The following is a 27,500-nucleotide window of genomic DNA, read 5'->3' as shown; positions in this document are numbered from 1 at the left end:
TTTAATCATATAAACGAATGAAATTGCTTCCGGCAACAAAAATAGATCACCACTGAGCGGTCAGAGTGATGTTGGATGCTCATATCTCAACGGTATTTAATGGAAATTGTCACAAGTTTCATTACAATTTGTTTTGTGAGCAAGTATTTTATTATTTTTATCATATTTATATAAAAAAAATTCTTTTTTTTATTTATTTTTTTAATTGAGGGTGCAAACATTTTTTTTGGGGGGGTGCAATGCATGCTTATGCACCCCCGTAGAACCGGGCCTGCGGACAGCGACCCCCCATTCACCGTCAACATATACCACAATGGCACTGTCATGTTTCAAGGCAGTCAGGCAAGCCTCAGCTCCATTAACCAAAACTTCAACACAATAAAAAGCCCGACTGGGACCACAAATCAGACCCCAACAGACATTAACAACAACACAGAGATAGAGAAGACCCAAGAAGAGGAGAGCTGCTCCACACTGTGTCAGACCACAGTCAAACCACTAACCCCTCTTTCACAGCCAAATTACTGTGTTCATTAAAAGGACAGAAACTAAACAGAAACAACCCACCATCACAGCCCAGTAATCGGATTAACATCCCCAGAACCTTCAGAAGGGCCCCAAACAGTGAACAAGAGTTCCAGAAAGCAATCGGGAATCCACAAATTCAGACACAATTAGACAGCTTTCTGGACACCCCACATGCTCACAGCAAAGAAGGCATAGACAATGCAGTTGGAAAAAATAACCAAATCTGTATAACTATAACTCATAAATCACAATTGAAAAAAATCCAGCCATAAACCCCAAAAACAAAAAGAGAACAATTGGTTTTATTGAGAATGTCAAGAAAAAAGAAAATAACATAGAAAATTATCCAATCAGAAACACAGAGACCCAAGCAATACAGACGTTCGCCTTCTTTACTGTGACATGCTCAAACAATACAAACGTACTCTCAAGAACAAAAAGGCTTAATACAAACTCAAACAACTGACAATAATTCAGGATTCCATATTCACAAACAAATTCTGGGAAAATTTGAAAAATCTAAACAAAACCATACCCAATGAACCAGTTATACAAGATGGAGACATTTGGATCAATCACTTCAAAAACCTATACAGCAACATCCCTATCAAATCAGATTGAGAGCAAACTCAAATTACAGAAAACTTAAACAAATTAGAATTGGCCATCAAAGACTCCCAGAACCCTTTAATCACTGAAAAACAAGTGGAAGAAAAATTAAACAACCTCAAGCCAAAAAAATCAAGTGGAATTGACGGCATCCTAAACGAGATGTTGAAACACAGCAGTAGAAAAATCCGATTGGCTATTCTAAAATTATTCAACTTGATCATGAGTGTAGGTTCCTTCCCAGACGTCTGGAATCGTGGTCTCGTAACACCTATTTTTAAAAATGGAAATAAATCTGACCCTGATAATTACAGAGGCATTTGTGTGAACAGTAACCTGGGGAAGGTTTTCTGCAGCATTATTAATTCGATACTCATAGACCTCCATATGAAAGACAATATCCTGAGCAAAAGTCAAATTGGATTCATACCAAATCAATTCAATGTACACAAGCAACATGTGCAGCATCAAGATTGGACACAAGCAAACAGATTTTATTTCTCAGGAGCGGGGAGTGAGAGAGGGCTGCTGTCTATCACCTGCACTGTTCAACATTTACATAAATGAGCTGGCCTCCATTCTGGGACAGTCCACAGTGCCTGGTCTCACTCTCCACCACACTGAGACACATTGCACTTCACAATAGGAAAACATGAAATAGAAACTGTTTAGAATATAATTATTTAGGCCTGAAAATAAGCTCCACTGGAAGTTTCAATCCAGCAGTCAATGATCTGAGAGAGAAAACACACGCATGGCTTTTAATGCAATCAAATGACAAATTTACATTCAGATTCCAATTCTAATTTGGCTCAAACTACTTCAAACAATTATTTTCCTGCTCTATGTAAGTGAAGTGTTGGGCCCACAAACAAACCAACTTATTGACCAGTGAGAAAAACCTCCAATTGAAATTGCAAACACTGAATTTTGTAAAAGCATTCTGGTCCTGGGTGTTGAGGGGCTGTCATGGTTGACACGCCTATTCAACATTGCGTGGGACAGGGGTACAGTGCCAAAGGAGTGGCAAACCGGGGTGGTGGTTCCCCTGTTCAAAAAGGGGGACCAGAGAGTGTGTGCCAATTACCAGGGTATCACACTTCTCAGCCTCCCTGGTAAAGTCTACTCCAAGGGGCTGGAAAGGAGGGTTCGGCCGATCGTCGAACCTCAGATTGAAGAGGAACAATGCGGTTTTCGCCCCGGACGTGGAACTACGGACCGGATCTTCACTCTCGCAAGGATCCTGGAGGGGGCCTTGGAGTATGCCCATCCGGTCTACATGTGTTTTGTAGATCTGGAAAAGGCGTATGACTGGGTCCTCCGGGAGAAACTGTGGGAGGTGCTGCGGGAGTATGGGGTAAGGGGCTCTCTCCTCAGGGCCATCCAATCTCTACTCCCAAAGCGAGAGCTGTGTTCGCGTCCTCGGCAGCCGTCAGTTTCAGCCGTCAGTTAGTACAGGGGGGGGTCTCCCCCCCCACCCTGTATTAACATCCCATTACCTCCCATTCAGACTCATTACCATGACAACACCTCTGAGGACCGCCCCAGTGCATTCTGGGACAAAGCAGCCCCGCCCACCAGTCAGTCAGCGAGGGGGAGAGAACAGAGGAGGGGGAGGGACAGGAGGGGGAGGGAGGGAGGGGGAGGGAGGGGGAGAGAATAGAGGAGGGGGAGGGAGGGGAGGAAGAGGGATGGAGGGAGGAGAAGAAGGGAGGGGGAGAGAATAGAGGAGGGGGACATAGTGCAGGGGGAGGGGGGGAGGGAGGGTGGGAGGGAGGAGGAGAAGGGAGGGGGATGGAGGGGGGGAAGGGGGAAAGAATAGAGGAGTGAGAGGAGGGGGAGGGGGGAGGGAGGGGGAGAGAATAGAGGAGGGGGAGGGAGGAGTGGAGGGAGGGAGGAGGTGAAGGGAGGGGGGAGAATAGAGGAGGGGGAGGATAGGGAGGGAGAGGGAGGGAGGGAGGGAGGGAGGAGGAGAAGGGAGGGGGGAGGGATTTTTAGTGAAGCAAGGCGGACAGGCAGCACAGGTGTGTGTGTGTGCGCGTGTGCGCGCGCGTGCGTGCGTGTGTGTGTGTGTGTGTGTGTGTATGTATGTATATATGTATGTGTGTGTCTGTGTGTGTATGTATGTAACAGTAAACATGTTTCAACGGCGAAAGTGTGGAAAGTCTGGCCCGCTTTGTTAAGTATTGGAGCGCGCCCGCTCAACACGGTTAGCCTGGATTTTATATGTTATTAAAGACTTAATTGCAATACTTGAAAATCTAAGTAACATGCCATTGCTATACAGTCCTGAGTGAATTCTACTCATCAACAGTTATTGGTGAATGCATGAATAATTTCAAGTCAAATTACCTTAAACTTCAATGTTTTTGTTACACCCCGCCTCTTTTTCAAAATCCACTGAGATTTTGAAAGCCGGACCGCAGTCTAAGCCGGACCGCCGCGCTGAGCCCGACAGCCCTCCGACCATACTATAACCGTTAATGCTGTTGCGTGAATTCGAGGAACTACTGGTGAGCAACTGGAGTTTTTGTTTTTTTCTTTGTGGGGTGATGACTTTTAATGTTAACAGGTCCGACGGACATTTTAAGGTGCTAGCTGGCTGTCCACTAGCCGACATTTCTTCGGTGGGGGAGGGGTTGTTTGCTAGCAGTGTAAACTGTTCTAATGTTCGATATTCATCGCTCAGCTTAGCCTGCTTCCTATGATAGAGCTAGTTTTCTCACTCTAGTAGCTTTTTGTGAGCAATAAAACATCACAGTAAAGACTTTCACCGTCTAGATACCACACCGGGATCTGGACTGAGACGGCGGCGGGCTCTTTGCGTGCAGGGAGAGAGGAAACGCAGTCCCGTCGCTTTTCTTTGCTGTGCTACTGCAACTAAGTTCATACATTTGCCCATATTGTCCCTCCAAAGGACATTCAGGGTCATTTCGGCTAAGTAGGGAACATTAGAAACACACAGTTTCAATGTTCAGACACTACGGAAAAACTGTTCAAAGCAGAATTCAAACAATGATTTGGAAGTATTGTGCTTTTAGCTGTGAAAAGAGAGCAAAGCTGTTGAAACATTATAGGCTCAAGCATAGAAGTTACAGGAGAATAGAGCCATTTCCTTGTTCACATCAGGAATGTCTGTGTATGTTTAAATCACTAAATGCACTTAAAGTGCATGTTTCCCGCGTTCATACCAAAACTGCTTATCAGCAACTAGCAGATGGACCAGTTAAGTTTAGTTGTCAGTCATGTGAGTTTGCTGAGTCGTTCAGAGAATGAGTTTTTCACTCACCTGCATTCTGTGCATCTAAAAGTAAACCATAAGGTCAGATGTCATTATAAAGACTGTAACTTTGGAAGCAGTGTTTACTCCACGTTCAAAGCACACAAGAGCAAAGTACATAAAGAACAGAACTGGAAGAGGTTTAAGTCAGAAATCGTTGTTGATGATGTTTTAAGTCATGATGGTGATGCTGCAAAAGAGCAAATGTCAGATGCAGATGATATTGAAGACATAGACGAGGTCAGTGAGGTAACCAGTGACCGTGATCTCCATGATTGAGAAAAGTAGGTTGTGCACAACTTAGCATCTCTTCTACTTAAGATGCAAGCTGTTTTGCACATTAGAGAGTGCTGTGCAAGATGCGGTATAACAGCTTTGGCAAATCAATCAGCTGTCGCAACCACTTCTACAAAACAGAATCAGGACTTTATTAAGCAAATATAACTGTCACATGGATGAAACGTTTGTTAAAGAGATTATGAGTGCTGTGTCAGAAAGTAACATAATGTCACATTGTTCTAAAGATGGACCTTTAGGAACTGCCAAAAAAAGAGCAGCCTATGTGAACAGAGAGTTTCCACTGGTAAATCCAATTGAATATGTTGTGGAAAAAGGCAAAAAAACTCTTGCATATGTTCCAATTGTTCCCATGATACAGAAGTTTCTTAACAAAACTGATGTTTTAGACAAAGCTATGTGAGAGAAAGGACCTGTATTCCCACAGGAATACAGGTCATATGCAGATGGGAAGTACTTCAGCGAAAATCGTCACTTCTTTCAAAGGATGAGTTCACAATTGCTCTTGGCCATTTACATTGATGACTTTGAAGTAGCCAATCCTCTTGGAACATCAAAGTTGAAACATAAGATGTGTGCAGTTTACTGGGTTATTGCGAACATACCAGCAAAATACAATCAAAGCGTGGGGTTATGCAAAAGTACTGCAACCTCTGATCTATGATCTTCAGTTTGTTGAGCAAAATGGCCTTTTCCTGGAGCAGTTAGGTGCAAGGGTCAAAGGTACTGTTATGTAAGTTGCAGCGGACAATCTTGGTGCTCACTCTCTTGCAGGATTCTTGGAGAGCTTCAGTGTCGAGAAATTCTGCAGATTCTGTTCAGCCAGTAGAAGTGACACTCAACAGCATGATGTATGTTCTGGTTTCTTTCACATGCGAGATAAAGAATCCCATGATAGGCAGGTGCAAGAGGTGCGAGGGGATCCTAGATTGGGTCGCTCTTATGGTGTGAGAGGAGCAGGTCCGTTATCTCAAAAGCTAAAGCACTTTCATGTGGTGAGTGGGTACCCTCCTGACATCTTGCACAATATCTTGGAAGGCATTGTTCCAACCGAGGTGTCACTGTGTCTTTCAGACCTGATAGGCAAACATTATTTCACACTCAATGTGCTGAATCAGGCCATCAGGTTCTTGACAAGCTACAGCTTTAACTTGCAATACCAAGATCCTGAATTTAACAATGAACTGTGTAAACTCACCGATCTGTCTGAGCTCCCTGAGAAACCAACTATCAAAATCATTCCAGTGATCGAACTTATACCAGTCCATGAAACATGCAGTGACACAAGCAGCCAGGCAGACACAGATATCCTGTCCATCTCCTCTTCAGACAGAAGTTCTCAGTGGCCAGATGTATTTGAAATCCCCAAATTCCCAGTTGATGTTGAATACAGACTACTTCAAGGTAACCTGCTGTAGCTCAGGGATGCCACATATCTGAAAGAGACAAAATAACTGAAACATGAAATCCTTGAAAAACTGGCAGAAACAATGTATGCATTTAAAGCATACCCAACAAACGAAGAGTTTGTACCCGGGTCGCCCTCTGGCTGGGATGGATCGAAGAACAGTCAAAAGTTCAAGATGGGTAATTATGGCGCACCGCCGTATTATAAAAAAAAAAAAAAGACAAACTCAACATATCTGGGTTAACCCAGCAGTCTGTACTAAGGGCAGCTGGGGCTGGTTCAGACTACACGATTTCAGCCTTATTTTGCCCCGATTCGTTCGAAAACCCCACAGAGAAAAGTTTGGCATGCCAGAAATTTGGGGGAATCCCAAATAGCCTATCCATTGTTAACATGGAGGGAACCCCGCCACCAGTTGTGCGAGGGATTCCCGCGGACAGCTGGAGCTCACGGGCAGTGTTTACTAACTAGTAAAGTCAAGACTAGTAGAGATGTCATACCCGCCGACACCGTGGATAATCCACGGGTTGGGTGGATTGCGTGAAAAAAAGTAATAGCCTACTGGGAGGAATTGCGGCCGGATCTCGGTTGAAATAAATAATATGCAGGTTAACGTATTGACAAGACAAACGGCAAACTGACAAATTTGACATACATTTTTCTACAAGCTCCCTGCATTTCACTGTGCGATCATCCCTGCTGCGTATGCCCTGACACACATTGGTGAAATCATATGCTGGATGCTTTATTCTTTCTGTGTGGCTTTAAGTTAATGATCGGGCTATAATAAGACCACGTTGGCTATGTAATCGCTGACAACAGGGGACATTTCATAGTGGTTGGACATTTTAGCGTGCCGACAGGCTTTTGTCGGGACACACGACTCAAAATCGCGACTGTCCCCGCAGAACTGGGACGTCTGGTCACCTAATGATAATAATAATAATAATAATACATTTAATTTAGAGGCGCCTTTCAAGACACCCAAGGTCACCTTACAGAGCATATAGTCATCATTCAAAACTATGTAAAACAGACTAGGAATAAAAGGAAAACAGAGGTTAAACATGAAGAATAATATTAATTAATAACACTCAAAGACGCCTAAAGTGAAGGGGGGACCTCACTAACCACCACCAATATGTAGCACCCACTTGGGTGATGCACGGCAGCCAATCGGTGCTAATGATGATCAGGTGGGTGCGGGTATCAATGGTTGAAAAATTTGATATTAGGCAGTGGGTGCGGATGACATTACAGCTCCTCCGCGCATCTCTACTAACTAGACTTCACTGCACTACGCAGAGGACCGCCATCATAATGCCTAGTGTAGGAACTCGGGATCCATTGTTATTTACACTTTGTTGCTGCGTTGCTGCTGCGTGTTTGATGAACGATACAAAGTAAAGATTCTAGCGCATCGCACCCTCGAATCTTGTAGTGTGGCCAATCTTCTGACGAGGCAAGGTCCGAGGGGGGGGGGGGAGTTAGAGAATACTTGGTATGCACAGAATCTATGAATTGAATAGTACTACAGCTACTACTACTAATAATAATAATAACAAACTAGTAGCATAAAGGCTCAGCACTGTGTTTTAGTCATTTTTGTTTGCTTTCTGAAAGCTCCTCAACCCCATTCAGTATGACCCTTTATGTGTAATCCCCATTCATATCAGTACCAGCAGTTTCTAAGTCATTTGTAAGTAACTGATATGTCATATTTTGGTTCTCAAAGTTCACCAGATTGATCCATTTAAATGAAATCTATTCAACCCCCCCACCATAGTCTCCAAAAGTCCTGTGGGAAACACTGTCCCACACACACACACACACACACACACACACACACACACACACACACACACACACACACACACACACACACACACACACACACACACACACACACACACACACACACACACACACACACACACACACACACACACACACACTGGCCATCTGGCATACCGGGCATCGTCCCGGTGGGCCGTTGACCCAATGTGGGCCGGTCCGGTCCGCTATGTTTTATTTTTTCCCCTCCCTCTAAATTCCCTCCGGGCCGGCCAATGGGCTACAGAGAGCTAGCAGAAAAGTGCTGTCAATCACAACACAAACCAGGGTGGGCGGGACCTCATGGTGCGGGCCGGAGTCGCGGGAGCTGAAAACGCCCGGGTGGCGCCGAAAAACTGCAACTTAATTCCTCTGGAGATGGAAGTTAAATGTTCAAAATTGACAGACCTATTTGGTGCCGAAGTCCACACCCCAGCAGGTGCTGCTGCGCCAGGAGACGAGCGAGTGGAGGCATATATGCTAAGTAACGTTAGCCTGGGGCTAGCTAGGCTACATTTTGAGACATGTCCAAAACAAAGTAGAAAACGTTTTTACATTGAATGTGATGTGACCTAATTAACTGCATACTTGTGACAACATATTAGCCCAGAGTTGGAGGGCTGTGAATGTTGGTAGTTGTGGTTGATTTTGTTTAAATAGGCCGAATTGTGATATTATTGGTTATTATTGTTCAGATGATTTGGCTAAGCTAGCTAACAGCTGCTAACGTTAGCAGTCTCTTGTTGCCATAGCAACAGTAAACATTGACATGGACTAATGAGCTGTAAATAGAGATGCAGAATCAAGCTGTATTGTAAATACAGATGAGGTACTTTGAATTTTAGCACAAATTACAAGTAAACCTATTGGAAATAATTAGTTTAATTTGCAATATTTGCCATTGAATTTATTGTAATCTTTCAATTAATTTATTGTTTACTGAGGTGATGACTATTTCATGTGGTGAGAGGAATGCAATATGTGTATGTTTAAAGGTTTATGTGAAGAAACATACTATATGTGTGATAAAATGACAATTGGTTATTCATAAATGTCTCTTTATATTCTCTGCCACCATCATCTCCTGTCAAACAGGTTTTCCTCACCTGCTAGAAGTTATTCTATGATGAGAGAGAGAGAGAGAGAGAGAGAGAGAGAGAGAGAGAGAGAGAGAGAGAGAGAGAGAGAGAGAGAGAGAGAGAGAGAGCTTCTCTTGACTTTGTGAGTTTATTATGCAACTTGTTTTGCCTCAGATTGAAACAAATGGTTTGATTATGATTATTTCCTGGTTGAAGATTTTCACATTGATTTTAATTTCAAACATTTGCATATCTTTTAAGTTAAATTAACAGTTATGCAGGTAGGCCGAATTACAGGTCTGAATAGATATGCATTCTCATATACATGTATGTGCACATGTATACATACATGTGCACATACACGTGTATGAGAATATGAGAAGTATATGAGAAAAAAAATTAAATTCTCTATTCATGGTTTCATAATGACTGAGTCACCGTTAAAACAAATTGGTTTCAGCTCTAATGCTGTTACTGTCTGTAATATGTTTCTATTTCGATTATTTGTCAGGAGATTTTGTTATTATTGTCCGAGTCTGGTTTTGACTAATGCTGGGCTTACACCAAACGATTTTCACAGTCACAGAGTGTGTATAGCTTCCTTCTGGAAATTGAGTTGCTGAGATTAGCCGACTATGAGTCGTTATAGGATCACCACGACGTAGAGGTTCTCTGCTTGATCCCTTTGGCGCCCCACATGGCCCCACATGTACCAGGCCGTAGAGGCCTGGTACAGCTGGACACTGAACTGGCTGCTGAATGTAGCAATCCCTTTGTGATAGTTCCAAAGGAAATTACACGAAAGAAGAAGACAGTCACAGACTAATAACTGCAAGAGAGGAATTAGCGTTGGATCATGTGTGATATTTAACAAGGGTTTTGTAGTAGATATGGCGGGTGGAGATGCAGCAACCACAGGATGTCTGTTAACTTCCTGTTCGGGTTTCACACCTTTCTTGTCAGCAGCACAAGAAACACAAACTTGAAAAACAAAAAACTGTACTATTATTCGGATATACAGGGTTCTTCCCGTTCGTCTCGTCCCACCCCTAGTGCTAATAATGTAGTGGGCTGGTCTGGAGAGAAAATGCCAGGGCTGAATTTTTCTCCCAGTCCACCCGACACACACACACACCTCTTTCTCTTGTACTCTGTTCTTTCCTTACAAGTCTTACCTGTAAAATTGTGTTTTCAATACACGTGAGTATCCTTAATAACTGTTACTTCTACTGTGTTGGATTCAATGTCCATTATCTCCCAGACAAATGAGCCAACAGACATTCGATGTCTTTGCCTTCGAGGGCCTCCAGTCCTTCTGCCTTCTTCAAAACATGCTCTGTAAGTAAATCAATTTGTTGAACATGTTGCAGATGCATGTTGTTTCTGCCCATTTTCATTTTGAACCATAAATGAATACCATGTGTTATAGGATTAATTAATGTTTCAGACTTTTTTTTTCTTTTTTGCCAAATACAGTTTTACTACAAACAATTTTAATAACAGTATGATTGATTAATAGCACAAAATGGACTGAAATGGATTGAAAACACTTGGCTACAAAAAGCTAAAAAGAAATGTGCTCAGTTAACATAACTCATTTTGCTGTGGCTACAACCAAAGTTCCTTTCCCCCAATTCCTTCTCAAACATGGCTCAGATAACCCCCACGACAGTCTCGTTGTGGAAATGCAAGACACGTCAAAGAACCGACAAGAAACACTTGCGTTACAGTGTGTGTATTCACACACACCCATGTGGCGCTCGCACGGTCGAGTCTCATTGGCGGGCCAACGTCTCTGGGCGGGCCAGGCAGAGTAAGGGGAGGAGCCAAGATTCCTCATGACGTCATGAGCACAGACATTCCAAATCAGCGCGCTTGAGCCTCCGTTTTTTCAAAGGCGAGCAGAACAGCTAGTGCTCGTTTTACACCAAACGCAAGTTTTAGCCACTGGGGGACCATAGGCAGGCTAGGGGAACTCATATTTATGTTAGAAAACCTCACAAAGTGAGATTTTCATGTCATGGGACCTTTAAAAACAGATGGGTCTCCATCCTGTAGCACAGTGCAGTGCTCAGAGTTTTAAGTTAAGTTGTAAAACAATACAAACATTTGCTATCATTTTAATAGCCTGACATTAAGCTAAAACTTCTTAAGTTAAACAAAACACAAAAACAATGTCACTTTGTTGTTTTATTTTTCTCACTATTTAAAGGTTCATACAACACCTTCAATATATTTTCTGGAATAACTGGGGAAATAAATGAACATTACAAGTGAGTTTGAATTAAGTCAACTTGGACTTAATTGCATTGAACTTAAAAATATGAAGTGTAATAATTGTGCAAAACGATTGCACCTGTAAACTACTTAAAGGAGCATTTCACCGGTGGAGAAATGAATATGTATTGGAATTGGGTCCTATATGTAGTTGAGTAATGAAATAAATGTCGAATTTGGTGCCGTCTTGACCGAGAAAAGGCAGAAAGTGACTTTTTGTCGCTTGTGGATTGAAGACAACAACTCCCACCATGCACCCCGATGCACAGCTTCGCAGGCCACTCCCACTGATCTAGATCTCTGCCTATCAGAGACCTCGCGGTTCCGTCTACCAAGCTGATACCGCAAGACAGCTGGAAAATCAATTCAAACCACATTTCTAGTGAACACTTGTGAAGTCATTAGCAAATTACCCCTCGTTTGTACTTCGTTCTTGTGAAATGGTGAACTTTTGCATGGTGCTGGGATGTTCAAGCAGGACAAGGAAAGGACAAGCAGTTAGTTCTCATCGCCTACCAATAAGAGATTTGGAGCGTTGCAAACAGTGGCTACAGGCTATCAATCATCCGAATTTTGGAGAAGACACAGCCATGGAAGGCATAAAACTGAAGAAGGTTTGCAGCTTCCATTTCAAGCCGGAAGATTTCAAATTAAATGTCCTGGGAACGAAGAGAGCAGCTCTTTTGAACACCGCAATTCCGTCAATATTTACAGTTCCATATGACGATGAACAGCCCGGGATGTCTACAACTAGCAGCGCTAAACGCATGTGCCTGGAGGTAAGACTCACTCATCTGTGTAACTGATGACACACACTGATCATCATTGATTGCTGAAATCAGTGCTGCTAGTAAGCACTTCAGGTTACTGCTAGAGCTTTTGCTACTCAGCTCCTCGGTCGGCTGCTACCCCACAAAACCCGAGATGAATTATTATGGATAAGGTTGTCATAATGTATTTACTGTTACATGACGGCACATTAGAACAAGATGCGACAAAAACATGCGAAAGACGGCAGCTTTACTTTGTAGACAGCCAACTTATAACTCCTATTCGTTTGGTTCACGCAACGGCACTGTAGCTTTGCGCGCACATCTTGACGACCGATCTCACCCACTGACCCATTGATTTCAGTGGTAACTCAGCAACCACAATTAAACGACAGACATGCCTGCAATTTGTTGTGCAGTAGCCCACTGCACAACGCATTGCCGGCATGGCTGTCATTTCATTGTGGTCGTAGGTGTTGTTGTTGGTTGCTGAGTATTCTATAGACGTTTGCTGCTATCGATGTTCTACGATGTTTCACGTATGTTAGTTTTATGTTATTAAAATGTTTATTGATCATATCTCATTTCAGACTCTAACAACGTCTGCTGCAGCTTTGTTCTCGTCGTCAGAAGATGAGGAAGACCAGTCAGCGCCAATGAAGAATCCTCTCTCTGGCAGAGCACAGTTTGTAAGTTTGTACAGCATATTGTCTGTAATGGAATTATAAAACTACTGTAATTTGTGGAATTTAACATTGAAAATAAATCTCTTTTGTATTATAGTCACCAGGCCTCGATACCAGTGCCAGTAGCCTTGAAGTTGGTGTAACCGACGAAAGCTATCGGTCTGAATCAACCCTCACCCCCACATCGGCGTCGTCATCAGAGGATGAAGGTGTAAAGAACTGGCTTGAAAAGAAGATTATTATCAATGAATCCAGCTTCATGTCACTATTCAAATTTTGCCAGATCTGTGGGAAACCGATTTCATCGAAGACCATCTTTGATTCTGGGGCACAGAGGAGGGTGAAATGGATGTGTCTTGGGGGCCATTCTGGGACCTGGACATCTTCACCTGACGTAAGAGGAATGCCAGAGGTTAATCTCCTTTCAGCTGCAGCTGTTCTGTTCAGGGGCGGCACATACACGGAACTCTCAGACTGGTGCCAAACCATGGGACTCCAAATGATTGGAACAACTACGTTTTATAACATTCAGAAGGCGTACTTGCACCCTGCTTTTGAGAACGTGTATAGGGAGAAAAGAACAGAACTCTTGGCAAGAGTTTATTTGGAACAGGAAGATGGGAAGAGTCCACATTTGGCAGGTGATGGCCGATGTGACTTGCCAGGCTTCAATGCAAAATACTGCCACTACACTTTTATGTTGGACGACACAAAGGAGATACTCCACACAGAACTGGTGCAGGTAAGATACATATAAATGGATGCAGAATAACAATAATGGAAAATTAGTCTTTCTATGTTGAACATTTTGATGACTTATCAAACTTGAATCTTTAGTGTACAGAGGCCACCAGCTCCGGAGCCATGGAGCCACTGGGTTTTACGAGAGGAATGACTGAAATTCTGGACTTGGGCCTTGACGTGGAGGTGATGGCCACGGACCGCTCCTCATCAATACAAAAAATAATTTGGGAACAGTATCCTAGTGTCCAGCACGAATTTGACATCTGGCACACAGCCAAAGGTATGTATTTTTTGCCATCCTTGTAAACAAACACACGCAATTCTTCTCCGGACCTTCCCCCATTGACGCCTACCCCCCATTGATACCTCATGGTATCACTCTTCACCCCTGCCCAGATCTGTGCAGCCTCGCTAAATTCCTTTCATTCAAGAAAACACACAATCCACACGTCTACACTTGCTGAGGGAAGCAATGCTTCGAAGCTCTGGGAGGGGGTTGAGAGTGAGAAACTAGAAGGTGTGTGTGGAGGCTATCTTATAAACTCTCTGCATGGATGTCAAAATGTTCTCAACACATAGCAAAACAGAATCATAGGTCCTGACATGCGTCATATTTGGGTAGTACTCCCATTATCAAAGTTGGGTACTTCACACATTGTTTCCCCCACTATCCACAATTTTGCCTAACTGATCACCACACCTGTAGTTCTACCTAAATCCCAGTGACAAGCCACACCCTGTGCAATAGTAGTAATAGCAAAATAAACCTAAACTAAAAGGATATATATGGCTAAGACAGGGTGAATGGAGACGATACAAAAATTATTGGAAATTATTGGTGTTTGAACAAAATTATGCTGCATTTACGATCACAGGTTTCAGGAAAAAGATGCTGAAGAAGGGGGAAAAAAGTGGGCAATGAAATCCTTCTTTCATGGACCAGGTCAGTGTTGGATTGTAATCTTGCAGAAATTCCTTTGGTTTACAAGGTTTAAAATTACTTAATTTTAATATCGTCGTAATATCGTCGTCAACCACATGTGGTTTACCTGTGCCACATGTAAGGGTGACGTAGAGGTAAGGAAGCAAACGATGCGATAAGCTCCGATTTTTCTTTATTTTTTTAGTAATAGTATTATTGAGAATCTTTTCTTTCACACAGGCACTGCAAAAACGGTGGAAGTTCATTCCACACCATGCTTGCAATGAACACGAACGGACAGATGGTGACGGAAATCGTCATCGGTGTGAACACACTCCTCTTACCGCCCGTGAGCAGAAGAAGAGGATGTGGATTGAGAAGGACTCGGTGGCATTTCAGGACCTGTCGTCGCTGGTCCTAGACAAAAGGCCATTGAAAGACCTCGAGAAGATGGCCCTCTTCAAACATACTGGTGAGAATAGATGCCCTTTTACTCTCGCATATTAACGGCCAAGCTAACGCTATGGGGGAAGTAGACATGTCTGCAAGGCTGCAAGGCATCTACACAACAGGCCTGGCCTCAGTATCAGACTTAGTGGCTGCAGTGGGAATGCAAATGTGAACTATCTTAACCTCTCTCAGAGAGGTTAGAGAGAGGAAGGGAGAATGTATACAATTCATTTTAATGTGAATAGTAAGTATATAAACAAGGTTAATGCAATTTTTATGTTTTGTTTTATATATTTCCACGACCAATGAACATGTTTTAATTAGTCCTATCCATTCTCTCTTTTTAATTGCACACAGGGCCACTGGAGATCTTTCATAGTGCTCTCCTGAAATACCTCCCCAAACGCCAGGCCTTCTCGTATGATGGAATGAGGGAGAGGTGCTACCTCGCTATCCTGGAGCACAATGAAAACATTGTGAAAAGGAAACAAGCCACCACAATGACAGGTGTGTTACCATGTGCTCTTTGAATAGTATAATAACCAAAATTAGAAAGTTCACAGCTAACTCAATAGGCATACGTCGCTGAAAGGTTTAATCTATTCCTGGGGAGAGAAGTCTACTAGACAAATCTTCATTCAGATTTTCTGTGTAATCATATTCCTTGTCATTTACAGGAGAACCACGGTTCAAGCAGGTGTACTGCAAGAAGTCCAAACAGTGGATATTGAAAACCATCTTCACGCCACACACCACCGAGTTTATCAGACATCTAATCAACAGGGTCATGGACAGAAGACATGACCCTAACATCACGTTCAATGTCCCAACCTCCTCACTCACTCCCCCTAGCCAACATTGCCCCTGTACCTAAACCACCAAAGGAGGCTGCCACAACCTTGTTCAAAAGCCGCTTCTGAGACCTCAGCCCAGCACCCAACTCCATCTCTCTCTGCTCTGCTGTATTCTATTACACAGAAAATCAAGGGTCTCGGGGCTCCTCAGCCCGAGAACAGGAGTACCGATCACTGTCATATGATGGTGCTAATAAAGTATTGTTAATTGATCCATTGACTGCTGTTGTGGTATTCCTAGTAAGAGGTTTGCGCGAAATATATATTATAATATATTTAGTTTGACCCGGTTTATTTTAATTTGTTGTCTACCCATGACAAACTTCATTTGTGAATAAGAAATATAATGTAACTCCTGCTCTTGTCTGTCTACACCAAAGTTCAACATTATAAACTTGGAAGGAGGTAACTGATATGCAACTAACTCAGTGCAATATAGACTTATACTTTATAAAAATGATAAGTTATTCTGCTATTGTTTTAATCTAAGGGAACAGAAGCTTAGTAGCTCCACTTGTGAAATGTTGGTCGTCCAATAATATAATTATTTCTCGGATATACACTTGGAGCAACACTAATAAGGACTTCAACAACGTGAATTTCAACCATTTACTTCAAGAAATAAACAACAAAAAAAATGTAAACAATGAAACTCATAGTTCCTTCTGAGCGTCGTCAGCTTCTTGGTGTCCACAGTACTGGCCGTCTGGAGCAGGATATTTTTGTCGGATGGTCTGCATGACGCAAGAAGGTAAAACGACCCGACAGCCTCTGCCCAATCTCTCGCCTTGCAGGACCCATTCCAAAAAGTGTCGGTAGGCTGTTAGGTGATATTGTCTAGAAAAAAACATTGAGCAGACAGTTAGCGATAGATGGTCTTCATGCAGTTAACATGCCACGATAGTAACGCAAAGAATTTAAAAACACTCACTTTACAGTCAGACGTCCGTTCGTCCCTGCAGGCTTTGGCTGACGTTTCCAGTTTACCTTTGGGATTCTGAAATAAGTGTCCAGGACGCCGCTGTCCATATGCGGTGCGAAACTAGGATGGTCCACAACACATGTCCGTGTCCTCATCTGAGTCAGAGATTTCGTCAAGAAGAAATCTACATCTATGAAATTCCTTGCAGCAGACGGACTCTACCTCTGTGTCCATAGGCGCACAGTGAGCGCACAGGCACCACCAATCCGCCCCAGCCGAGCCATTTCCGGGCTCCTCGTCCGCGACTTTTCAGGCCTTCGGCCTCAGCCTGTAGCAGCCGCAGCCGCCTCCTGTTCCTCTATCAGCTGCAGCTTGCTCATCACTATATTGTGGCCTCGTTAAAGGTAGACCACGAACATCTGATTCCAGCATCAAATCGTCAAAATCCCGATCTCTAGGTCCGATCCATTACCTTTCCGCCATTTTACTTCACTTAGCTTCAGATGCTGTGGATGTTAGTTTCTGCTGGTGAAAGTCCCACCCACTGTCCCTGCTCTAATAGGTCTGTAGCGTCAGTGGGTCCCACCCCCTAGAGGGGGGTGGGACTAGTGGTTGTAGTCTTACGAGAATCATCCCCTCTTACACTCCTATTTTATTGTACACAAAAATCGTCATATTGCGTCATTGATAAACAGGAAGTGTTGGAGATTGATACGGATTTCTCCAGTCTCTCCAGAAAATAAGGGAATGATGCTAGACATTCAAAAATATGAGTGGGTTTCTAACGATACAAAGCTTATGTGAAATGGGTGAAGTTGCCATTAAAGTTAATCAACTTGGAATTGAGTGTGTTTAACTTAAAGACGTTAAGTGCAATATTTTTGCAAAGCAGTTGACCTTGCAAAAAAAGTAAGTTGAATCAACTTGCATTTTAGTGGAACTGAACTAAAACAGAAATTCCAGTAACTTTAAGCTTTTTAAGTTCGATATACTTAAGTTTTCATCTCATTATTTTTTTAAGGCAACCCAGTTTCCATCAATTTTTTTTAAGTAAACTCAAATTATCCGGGGTTAGAGTGCACGCCGTGGGTCTGAGTTTAGTGTTGGAGCGCGCCCGCCTCTACGCCGTGGGTCTGAGTTAGTATTGGAGCGCCCGGTCCACGCCGGGGGCTGAGTTAGTGTTGGAGCGCGCCCGCTCCACACTGTGGGTCTGAGTTAGTGTTGGAGCGCGCCCAGAGAGCCCAGAGAGAGAGAGAGCCACCCTCCTACACAGAAACACAAGTGCTCTGGAGTCCTAAATATTTAGGACTTTAATACTCTCTCTCTCTCTCTCTCTCTCTCTGTCTCTGTCTCTGTCTCTCTCTCTCTCTCTCTCTCTCTCTCTCTCTCTTTCTCTGTGTCTCTGTGTCTCTCTCTCTCTCCGTCTCTTCTCTCTCTCTCCCCCTTTCTCGGGTCTGCTTCCTTCAAAAATCCTCCCCCCCAACACACACACACACACACACACACACACACACCACAACACCACACACACACACACACACACACACACGTTTCTCAGACCCCTGCATCGCGATCTGACCTTTAGGGCTGACAGGGGTCAAGGGGTCACAGGGTTGATGACTTCCCTCGGTGTGTGTGTGTGTGTGTGTGTGACTGTGTGTGTGTGACTTTGTGTGTGTTACTGTGTGTGTGTGTGTGTGTGTGTGACTGTGTGTGCGTGTGTTCTCCGTCACACACCGCCGGAAAGCCAGAGGGAGGGGGGGAGAGGGGGGAGAGAGGGGGGAGGGAGGGGGAGATACTTCCCGACAGAGATGGATCTACTCCTTCTCTCTCTGATTCGAGAGAGAAGGAGTAGTTCCATCAAGGGGTCTGCAACACACACACACACACACACATGCATGCACAAGAATTGCGCACTCACACACACGCAGGCACACACATGCACATGCAGGCACACACACACACACACACACACACACACACACACACACACACACACACACACACACACACACACACACACACACACACACACACACACATGCAGGCAGGCAGGCGTGCAAACATTTAAAACTCCAACATTTAATATTTAGAAAAAAGTTGAAACATTAACGTTAAAAACACAAACCTTAAAAAAACGTATACAACTTAAAAAGTGAACACACACACAATGTGTTTGGTTATGATTCCGTTTTAATACTCTACACTGTAAACCCGAATAAGTTCAAAATACTCAAAACTTTTTTGGAAACCGATTATCTCAAAGTTTTTGAGTAAGTATGTTACAATAATTAAGTTTGGAGTACTTACATTTTTTAAATCATTTACACTCAAATAGTATTTTTTCTTTTTCAAATTTGTGAGTGTACTGTATTTAAAACATTTGTTTTAATTTGTATATATTTTTTAATTTCTTTGAAATGACTTGTTCTGCTATGGTACTTAATTGATCAACATCTTTGAACTAAAAATATTTACTGGTTAGTAACCAAAAAGATAATTTTACACAGCTCATAAACTACTATTTTTTAAAGTACAGAATACTCAAATGTAGAATATTTCAGTGGTTTTATTCAGATGTTTTTTTCTCCAAACCACTTTGGACACAGCAACAGAACTGTAAGCATATAAACAGCACATACAAACATCTGTATGGATGTGTGCATAAATCTTTGCAAACGTGTATTACAGATAAAAACAAGAGCACCATGATGTTCCAAATAACACGATAAAAGATTTGAATTTTGATTAAACAATAAGCATACCAAAAAATAAAGACTTCAAGTCTATACCATTTGTAAAGACAGGCCAAAAAATGCAAAATCTGAAAATGTAAACAACCCGTTTGGTTTGAGGAAACCTTGCATTATGGTGGCAAATTTTTCCACCAATAAGGAATGAGAGGGGGCGGGAGCTCGCGTACTGAGGGGGAATGAGGGGGACGGGAGACCGACAGGTGGGCGGGGCAGCGAGCGCAATGCACTGTGGTAGTTAGAGGTTTTCTTACTTTGAGCCAAAGAGACCATGAAAACCCTCTTTCTGCCTTTTTTCAAGCTAGGATGAACCGATTTCAATTTTTTTTTCACATTTATAATACATTGTATTATTTAATTCATAAAACCTTCATATTCCCACAGGTGAAGTATCTCTTTAATAAGGCACATCTTGCATAGAACAATCAATCAAATAAACAATGAAACAATGCAACAACAAACATGCTGTCATGATACAGGTGTCTGGACAAATCCACAACTTCTACATTGTCGTTAGCAGGTCATTTTTCAAACAGAGCAAAGAAGGTTTGAGTGGTGCACCATCATCCATCCCCATCAGTACCTTCTGAATGAAGGTGAACGTGTTAACAAGCTTCTTTGGGTAGTCCAGATGCAAAGCATAAACCAGCCCAAACAGTAACACATGCGCTTCGCAAACGTGGCAATGTCCATCATAACCAACTCATCTTCCACCACAATGGCTGCGCTTGAAGGACTGAAGTGAACTGGAGATGTACTTCTCTCTGTGACCACTGTGAGAATACCAACAGGAGTGTCACTGATATCTGGTTCCTCCGATTCGTCTCTCTGGAAAATGCAAATGAGGGTTCAAATATGGTTAGCTTGCATGAATCAGACAACTGCATGTCCGCACTCAGCAAGAACATGGATAGGTATTTCACAATAGAGTCATAATGCAAGTATTTCTGAACACTTTTCTACAGCTTCCCACTCAACAACTAAGTATACGACTAAGTATTACACAATAACGTGAGTGAGTGAGTGCGTGCGTGCGTGCGTGCGTGCGTGCGTGCGTGCGTGCGTGCGTGCGTGAGTGAGTGAGTGAGTGAGTGAGTGTGTGTGTGAGTGACAAAGAAAGAGGAGTGTGTATGTGATGGTGAGAGAAAGAAGCCTTAAGGCCCTAATTACAACACCAAGGCACTTCAAAATAGCGCCAATGGTAAAAGGTGATTAGTGATGATGATATATAAATAATATATTAAGACTTACGTTCCAAGTCTTGAAAAACTGTGTGTCCTCTTCCCGCAGGTATACTGAGAGAGCACGAAGAGCAACAGCGCGTTTCATGTGGATATCATGCACACAAACAAAAACACATGTTATAAAATAAAGCCTAAAAACCAGGGGCACTTTGATGCCGACATACGACTTACTCTGCTAAATATGAACATGTTACAGGATAACTAAATGAGAACGAGTTAAAAGTGAAGGACTGCCCCTTGTATAGTAGTAGTATATAGTCATGATGGTGGTAGTAAATGCTGACAAACCTGGGAGCCAGCTGTTCCATGTGGATAGAATTTGGACAAATCCATTTAACTTTTTTCAACTCACATCAATGTCGTAATACTGTAGGATTGCTGGCAGTGCTCCTGCCACCCTTCCAGTACGAGCTGCCTTCTGTCTGTAAAGTCCTATGAGCTGTGGAATGTGCCGATCTAGTTCAGCATAAAACTGGTTCCGTAAATTTACGTTGGTGATCCTGTGGAACTCAGCACAGACCTACAAAATAACAATGACACACAGTATGTGATAGGCTGAGTAAAACACCAAAGAGAAATACCTCATAAACACTTTTGAGTCTGTTTTTTTTACCTGTGATTGGACCCGAAGGGAAGGCCATCTCTCCAGAAAGTCCTTCACCAATGGGTCTCCCTGAACAATTTCCAAAGTGCAAAGGTTGTCTGCATGAGTTTCTCTATTGATTGTAGGTTTCTGTCGGCTCTATCAACTTCAGCTTTCATCTGTAGTCTCATTTCCTCCAAACGGCCCTCGTTTTGTCCACTTGGGAAGTTTGGTAGAAAGTTCACTTCAGCCTTTCTGGCTTTTTTAATGTTCGAGTGGGGATGTGCTTACTCAGGATTATTTTAGAGTCTTTCTGGAGCTCTCAAAAAAACTGTTCCCCTCTTGCAAGACATGTTCAACTTCATACGAAAAAGTTGGGACAGGGAAAACATCAGGCCATGTTTTTTGCCGTTGGCTTACAGGCACATGAGGCAGGATATCTGTGTCCGAACTACCACATGAACTTCGATCACCTTCTGATCCAACAACTCTAAGCGTGCTCTTCTCTGGCAGGTCTTCTATGTCAATCAAACAGCAGAGCACTCCTCCGAAGTCCGGATCCTCATACTGTAACGTGAATTCAAAGTCCAGCCTTGGCTTAACTTTGTCTTTCAAGATGCCAATGAGCTCATCAACTGATGTTGACCTCTCATTCAAAGTCACTTTCACAGCCACATCAGTGGCTATGTAGACACGAAGAATGTACTTTGGGGGCATGGCCATCAGCTGAAAATCAAGAGAGAACAGTTAACAAATTTTGTAGGGAATGAAACAACATAACTTATTCTGAAAAATCATCTCTACACATTCATTCACACAATCAAAAACTTAGAATGAAAGAATTTAGATATTTGATTTAGATAAAACATTACTTACATCTTAAAATCAACTCAATATTCAGCTGCTTTGTAGTTTGAGCTACGGTATAAAGGTATCAATTACTTTCTGTGCAGCTGGATGAAGCGCTTGGGTGTCAACAGAAGTGATCCTTCAACATGGTACGCAGAGAGTGGTGAGCTGTCATTAGGCTTGAATATGTTGTTGACAGTTAAATTTCCAGGGTAAAGTTTGTACGATCTCAAGTGTTCAATGTAACATGACTTGTGCTCCCTGCATAGAAACATGACATCACTGTTAACAAGTAGGATCTGCTTAATCCTGCTAAACGGAGGCAGTCCTCCCTCTTGTCCCACAGATACAAAGCTCCCAACATCATACATGGTGCCATCCAAAGTGATGTTTGACGTGTTGTATATCATACTGCTGTTTTTGGTCTAATGTACTGTTTTGCAACATCTGGAAGTACTGAGACCAAGACTGAAAAGACATTTGATGCCTGCTGGTGTGGTTTAACCCTAACTCACAAAAGTAAATAAAAGTAAAACCACACACGAGCGCGCAAATCAACCACTTGCTTCACACTCGCACTCTGGGGAAGAGCCTGCTAGTTTGTGCACACCCCTTGCGCAGTTGTTTTCTCAACCACACGTGAGACGTTGTTTGACATGCTGGATATCATCAGAAAGGTCTTTTCACTGGCTATTAGGATATCTAAGGCCCGTCCCCAACCCTTGCTGTCTGCTTGTGTAGCTGTCAATCAAAGCATACATGCCCCGTTTTGATAGTGATCGCCTCATTGGCTTGTAAGGCTTGTAAACAAGGAAGTATTGGTCTTAGGGGCCTTACATAGTCGACGCATCGCTACGCATACGCGTCCAAAAGGCTACGCGACGCGACGCTTCGGCCGCCATTATGCGTCGACGCGTAGCAAAACGCGTCCTCCAAATCTTTGATACGCGACGCGCGGATCCATGCAATACCATGCGTTGTCGGTGGGGGCGATACTGCAAATATCTTACATTATTCCCACTATAGCTTATATTTACAGAAGAACATATGAGAGGATGCGGGAACGTGATAAGAATTACTTGACGTCTCTTTTACTAATTATCTGTGCCAATTTATGCAAACCCTTCCACAGGGGCAAAGTGCTATTTTGATGCGCGACATCAAACAGCTGATGCGGGATTGTGAGCCATTTTAATGATCTTCTTGTCACCCGATATTTGTTCTATTACTGGCCTTATTTGTTTTAGTGTTAGCCTATATGAATTAATGACGTAATGTTTTGTGTTACGTTCTATGTGAAACATAAGTGTTCATGTTCTGTGTGAAACATAAGTTCAGTAGCCTCTTTGAGTGAATGAAATTTGAAAGCGTGAGTGTGTAGTGAATGAAAAATGTGTGCGTGTATGGTGGGACTATTTTCTGTATTTGATAAATAAACCCCTTTTCTCTTATAATGTTGCCTACCATATAATTTCTGTGGACATTATGCGCTATAGCTTTGGCTATAGGCCTACACTTAAATAATTCATTCATCTGTCAAGGCAATAGCTCGTTGTATAAACATTTTATATGGATATGAATTAATGAGTTTGACGTAAACCAAATTAGGTAACTTGTGTAACATGATAACTAATGAATCAAAAGTCATGTTTCTAAGTGACCAATGTATATACATTTATTGGTCAGTGCGCATACCCAATCGTAGCACATTGTACTGGTGGGGAAACACGCCAGCATCTGACAATAATAATCTGCCAGCTGCTCCCTCACAAGGGCCGGTTTTGGTGAGAGTCGGGAAGATATCGGATGACTCGCGAAGGGAGATCATCAAACTTTGGCGCCGACATCCGAAAATACTGGAAATGCCTCTCCTCATCCAAGCTTCGCATTGGAAGCACCAGAGAAACAAATTCCCCATCCTGATCTCGTGTGGTATTTAAAGGAGAGACGCCGAGATCGTTTAATGGCCTGTGGCATGTGCCACCGCGACCACTGACATACCATGGCATATGCCGTTCTGGAACGGTAACTGCCGTTCTGAAACGGTAACTGCCGTCGCGACCACTGACATACCATGGCATATGCCGTTCTGGAACGGTAACTACCGTTCTGAAACGGTAACTGCCGTCGCGACCACTGACATACCATGGCATATGCCGTTCTGGAACGGTAACTGCCGTTCTGAAACGGTAACTACCGTTCTGAAACGGTAATGCCATGGCATATGCCGTTCTGGAACGGTAACTGCCGTTCTGAAACGGTAACTACCGTTCTGAAACGGTAATGCCATGGTATATGCCTTTCTGGAACGGTAACTACCGTTCTGAAACGGTAACTGCCGTTCAGGTGGAACGGTAACTGCAGTTCCCAACAATGGTATGTGACACCAGCATAACTCCTCCGTATAATTTCAAGACAGGTATTGCCATAAATGTAAAGGTATTTTGGTATTTATTGACACAATATCACAACATAACGCCGTAAATAAAGGGATTTACACGTTTCTCTCGTCCGTGCTGTTGTAAGGATATTTCCGATCTGTTTGTTGTTGCTTTTGTAATGACAGATGCTTTTGAAAACAGCCGGACTTGCTCCGGTGACGGTAGTTATAGCCTAGCCTTCTAGGTGGCCATAGAGCTATAGTCTATTGCTTTGTTCCAATATCCATACTATCCGCAGTCATTATACTTTATTTTAGTATGACTTCTTTTTTATATAGTTTGAGTACGTAGTGCGTTGCCAGTTTCTACTGGCACCTACCGTTTTTTCCGCTGGCATGCCACTCATGTAAAATGGTATTACCAGTTTCTACTGGCACCTACCGTTTTTCCGCTGGCATGCCACTCATGGAAAATGGTAATTACCAGTTTCTACTGGCACCTACCGTTTTTCCGCTGGCATGCCACTCATGGAAAATGGTATTACCAGTTTCTACTGGCACCTACCGTTTTTCCGCTGGCATGCCACTCATGGAAAATGGTAATTACCAGTTTCTACTGGCACCTACCGTTTGCCAGTAGATATTCCTTTCCTGTGGTATTTGCCCGTTCATACACACATACCACTCATGATTCACAGCTACACAATCATTCTTATAAAAACGGTAGGTGCCAGTAGAAACTGGTAATTACCATTTTCCATGAGTGGCATGCCAGCGGAAAAACGGTAGGTGCCAGTAGAAACTGGTAATTACCATTTTCCATGAGTGGCATGCCAGCGGAAAAACGGTAGGTGCCAGTAGAAACTGGTAATTACCATTTTCCATGAGTGGCATGCCAGCGGAAAAACGGTAGGTGCCAGTAGAAACTGGTAATACCATTTTACATGAGTGGCATGCCAGCGGAAAAACGGTAGGTGCCAGTAGAAACTGGTAATTACCATTTTCCATGAGTGGCATGCCAGCGGAAAAACGGTAGGTGCCAGTAGAAACTGGTAATACCATTTTACATGAGTGGCATGCCAGCGGGAAAACGGTGGTTCCAGTAGGAAATGGAACTTCCGATTAACATAATTGGCTTGCCAGCGGAAAAACTTTTGGCCTGTATGCCATGATACCACTGGATCATGACGATATAGAAAGGTTTATGACACTGGATCAGGGTTAAATGATAGGAACCTATAGGCCTACTTAAAATATTTGGTTAAACACCAATAAGAACAAATGCAAAACTTAATATTTGGCCTATTGAATAGTTATGAGCTGAAGCAGTCATACAGTAGGCTTTATTATAGGCTACGCTACTAGAACATCTTGATAAAACACGAGTGGAAAAATGGATGACTGTCTAGCCATAGCCTACAGTGCCACCCCTATAGGGACCTGGCTCTGGTGCACTAACCGGAAACTACGATCGCAACCGCAATAAACATCTCGCTTTGAACGGTGAACTCTTTACACATAGTAGTTATAAAGCTATTAAAACTACAAAATGACTCCATTAATGCAGGATACGTGGAAAATGCATGGACCTATTAAAGAAAATGCGCCGACGTTGGCTCAGCCTGGCTCCGCCTCTACAGCTACGTAGCTAAGATCGCTGCCGTGCAGCACGAAAGGTGTACATCAATCCACACTCATCGGTTTGACCGTTTTGAGTATACCATGCGGGTCCTTTCACTACACTTCCTTTCGCCCTGATCTTAATTGCAACGCACTACGTACTCAAACTATATAAAAAAGAAGTCATACTAAAATAAAGTATAATGACTGCGGATAGTATGGATATTGGAACAAAGCAATAGACTATAGCTCTATGGCCACCTAGAAGGCTAGGCTATAACTACCGTCACCGGAGCAAGTCCGGCTGTTTTCAAAAGCATCTGTCATTACAAAAGCAACAACAAACAGATCGGAAATATCCTTACAACAGCACGGACGAGAGAAACGTGTAAATCCCTTTATTTACGGCGTTATGTTGTGATATTGTGTCAATAAATACCAAATATATATACCTTTACATTTATGGCAATACCTGTCTTGAAATTATACGGAGGAGTTATGCTGGTGTCACATACCATTGTTGGGAACTGCAGTTACCGTTCCACCTGAACGGCAGTTACCGTTTCAGAACGGTAGTTACCGTTCCAGAAAGGCATATGCCATGGCATTACCGTTTCAGAACGGTAGTTACCGTTTCAGAACGGTAGTTACCGTTTCAGAACGGTAGTTACCGTTTCAGAACGGTAGTTACCGTTTCAGAACGGCAGTTACCGTTTCAGAACGGCAGTTACCGTTCCAGAACGGCAGTTACCGTTCCAGAACGGCATATGCCATGGTATGTCAGTGGTCGCGACGGCAGTTACCGTTTCAGAACGGCAGTTACCGTTCCAGAACGGCATATGCCATGGTATGTCTGTGGTCGCGACGGCAGTTACCGTTTCAGAACGGTAGTTACCGTTTCAGAATGGTAGTTACCGTTCCAGAACGGCATATGCCATGGTATGTCAGTGGTCGCGACGGCAGTTACCGTTTCAGAACGGCAGTTACCGTTTCAGAACGGCAGTTACCGTTCCAGAACGGCATATGCCATGGTATGTCAGTGGTCGCGGTGGCACATGCCACAGGCCAATAAACGATCTCGGCCCTACTGATTTAAAGGGCGCACATACCATTACCACCGCCTATCTCTGCGCTTCATCACTCTTCTTCCGTAGCCACTTTGATCGGAACGTCACCTGGAACGTCACCCGCGAAAACACCGGTGACTCTGCTGCCACCCATGGCGTGAGTGGTGTATTGCATGTCATGCATTGCCCGCGTCGTTCACGTATGCTGTGTAGACTATGAAAGGAAGCGCGTCGCTCGCGTCACTCGCGTCGTTTAGGCGCGTTGCTCGCGTCGACTATGTAACGGCCCTTACAGACATGTGTGAGGGCTCTATGTCACCGTGAGACCCTGGCGAACAAAGTGGA

At 43.2% G+C, this 27,500-nt stretch overlaps 2 protein-coding genes across 2 annotated transcripts; both read left to right on the top strand.

Moving 5' to 3' along the window:
* The first annotated feature begins 11,050 nt into the window (after window positions 1–11,050).
* On the top strand, window positions 11,051–14,460 carry LOC115546821 (uncharacterized). Its single transcript, XM_030360592.1, has 5 exons — window positions 11,051–12,090; window positions 12,672–12,770; window positions 12,865–13,509; window positions 13,605–13,791; window positions 14,387–14,460. The coding sequence occupies exons 1-5, from the start codon at window positions 11,752–11,754 to the stop codon at window positions 14,431–14,433; spliced, it is 1,317 nt and encodes a 438-aa protein (XP_030216452.1). The 5' UTR covers window positions 11,051–11,751; the 3' UTR covers window positions 14,434–14,460.
* Window positions 14,461–14,543: 83 nt separating this feature from the next.
* Window positions 14,544–16,241, top strand: LOC115546824 (uncharacterized). The gene is made up of 4 exons (XM_030360595.1): window positions 14,544–14,588; window positions 14,674–14,905; window positions 15,241–15,390; window positions 15,561–16,241. Exons 1-4 carry the CDS (start codon window positions 14,550–14,552, stop codon window positions 15,755–15,757), a joined length of 618 nt encoding a protein of 205 aa, XP_030216455.1. The 5' UTR covers window positions 14,544–14,549; the 3' UTR covers window positions 15,758–16,241.
* The last annotated feature ends 11,259 nt before the right edge of the window (window positions 16,242–27,500 follow it).

Source organism: Gadus morhua, chromosome 7 (genome assembly GCF_902167405.1).
Source record: "Gadus morhua chromosome 7, gadMor3.0, whole genome shotgun sequence".
Lineage (NCBI taxonomy): Eukaryota > Metazoa > Chordata > Actinopteri > Gadiformes > Gadidae > Gadus > Gadus morhua.
The sequence above is the reverse complement of the archived record's forward strand: the minus strand, read 5'-3'. Positions and strand labels throughout refer to the sequence as shown.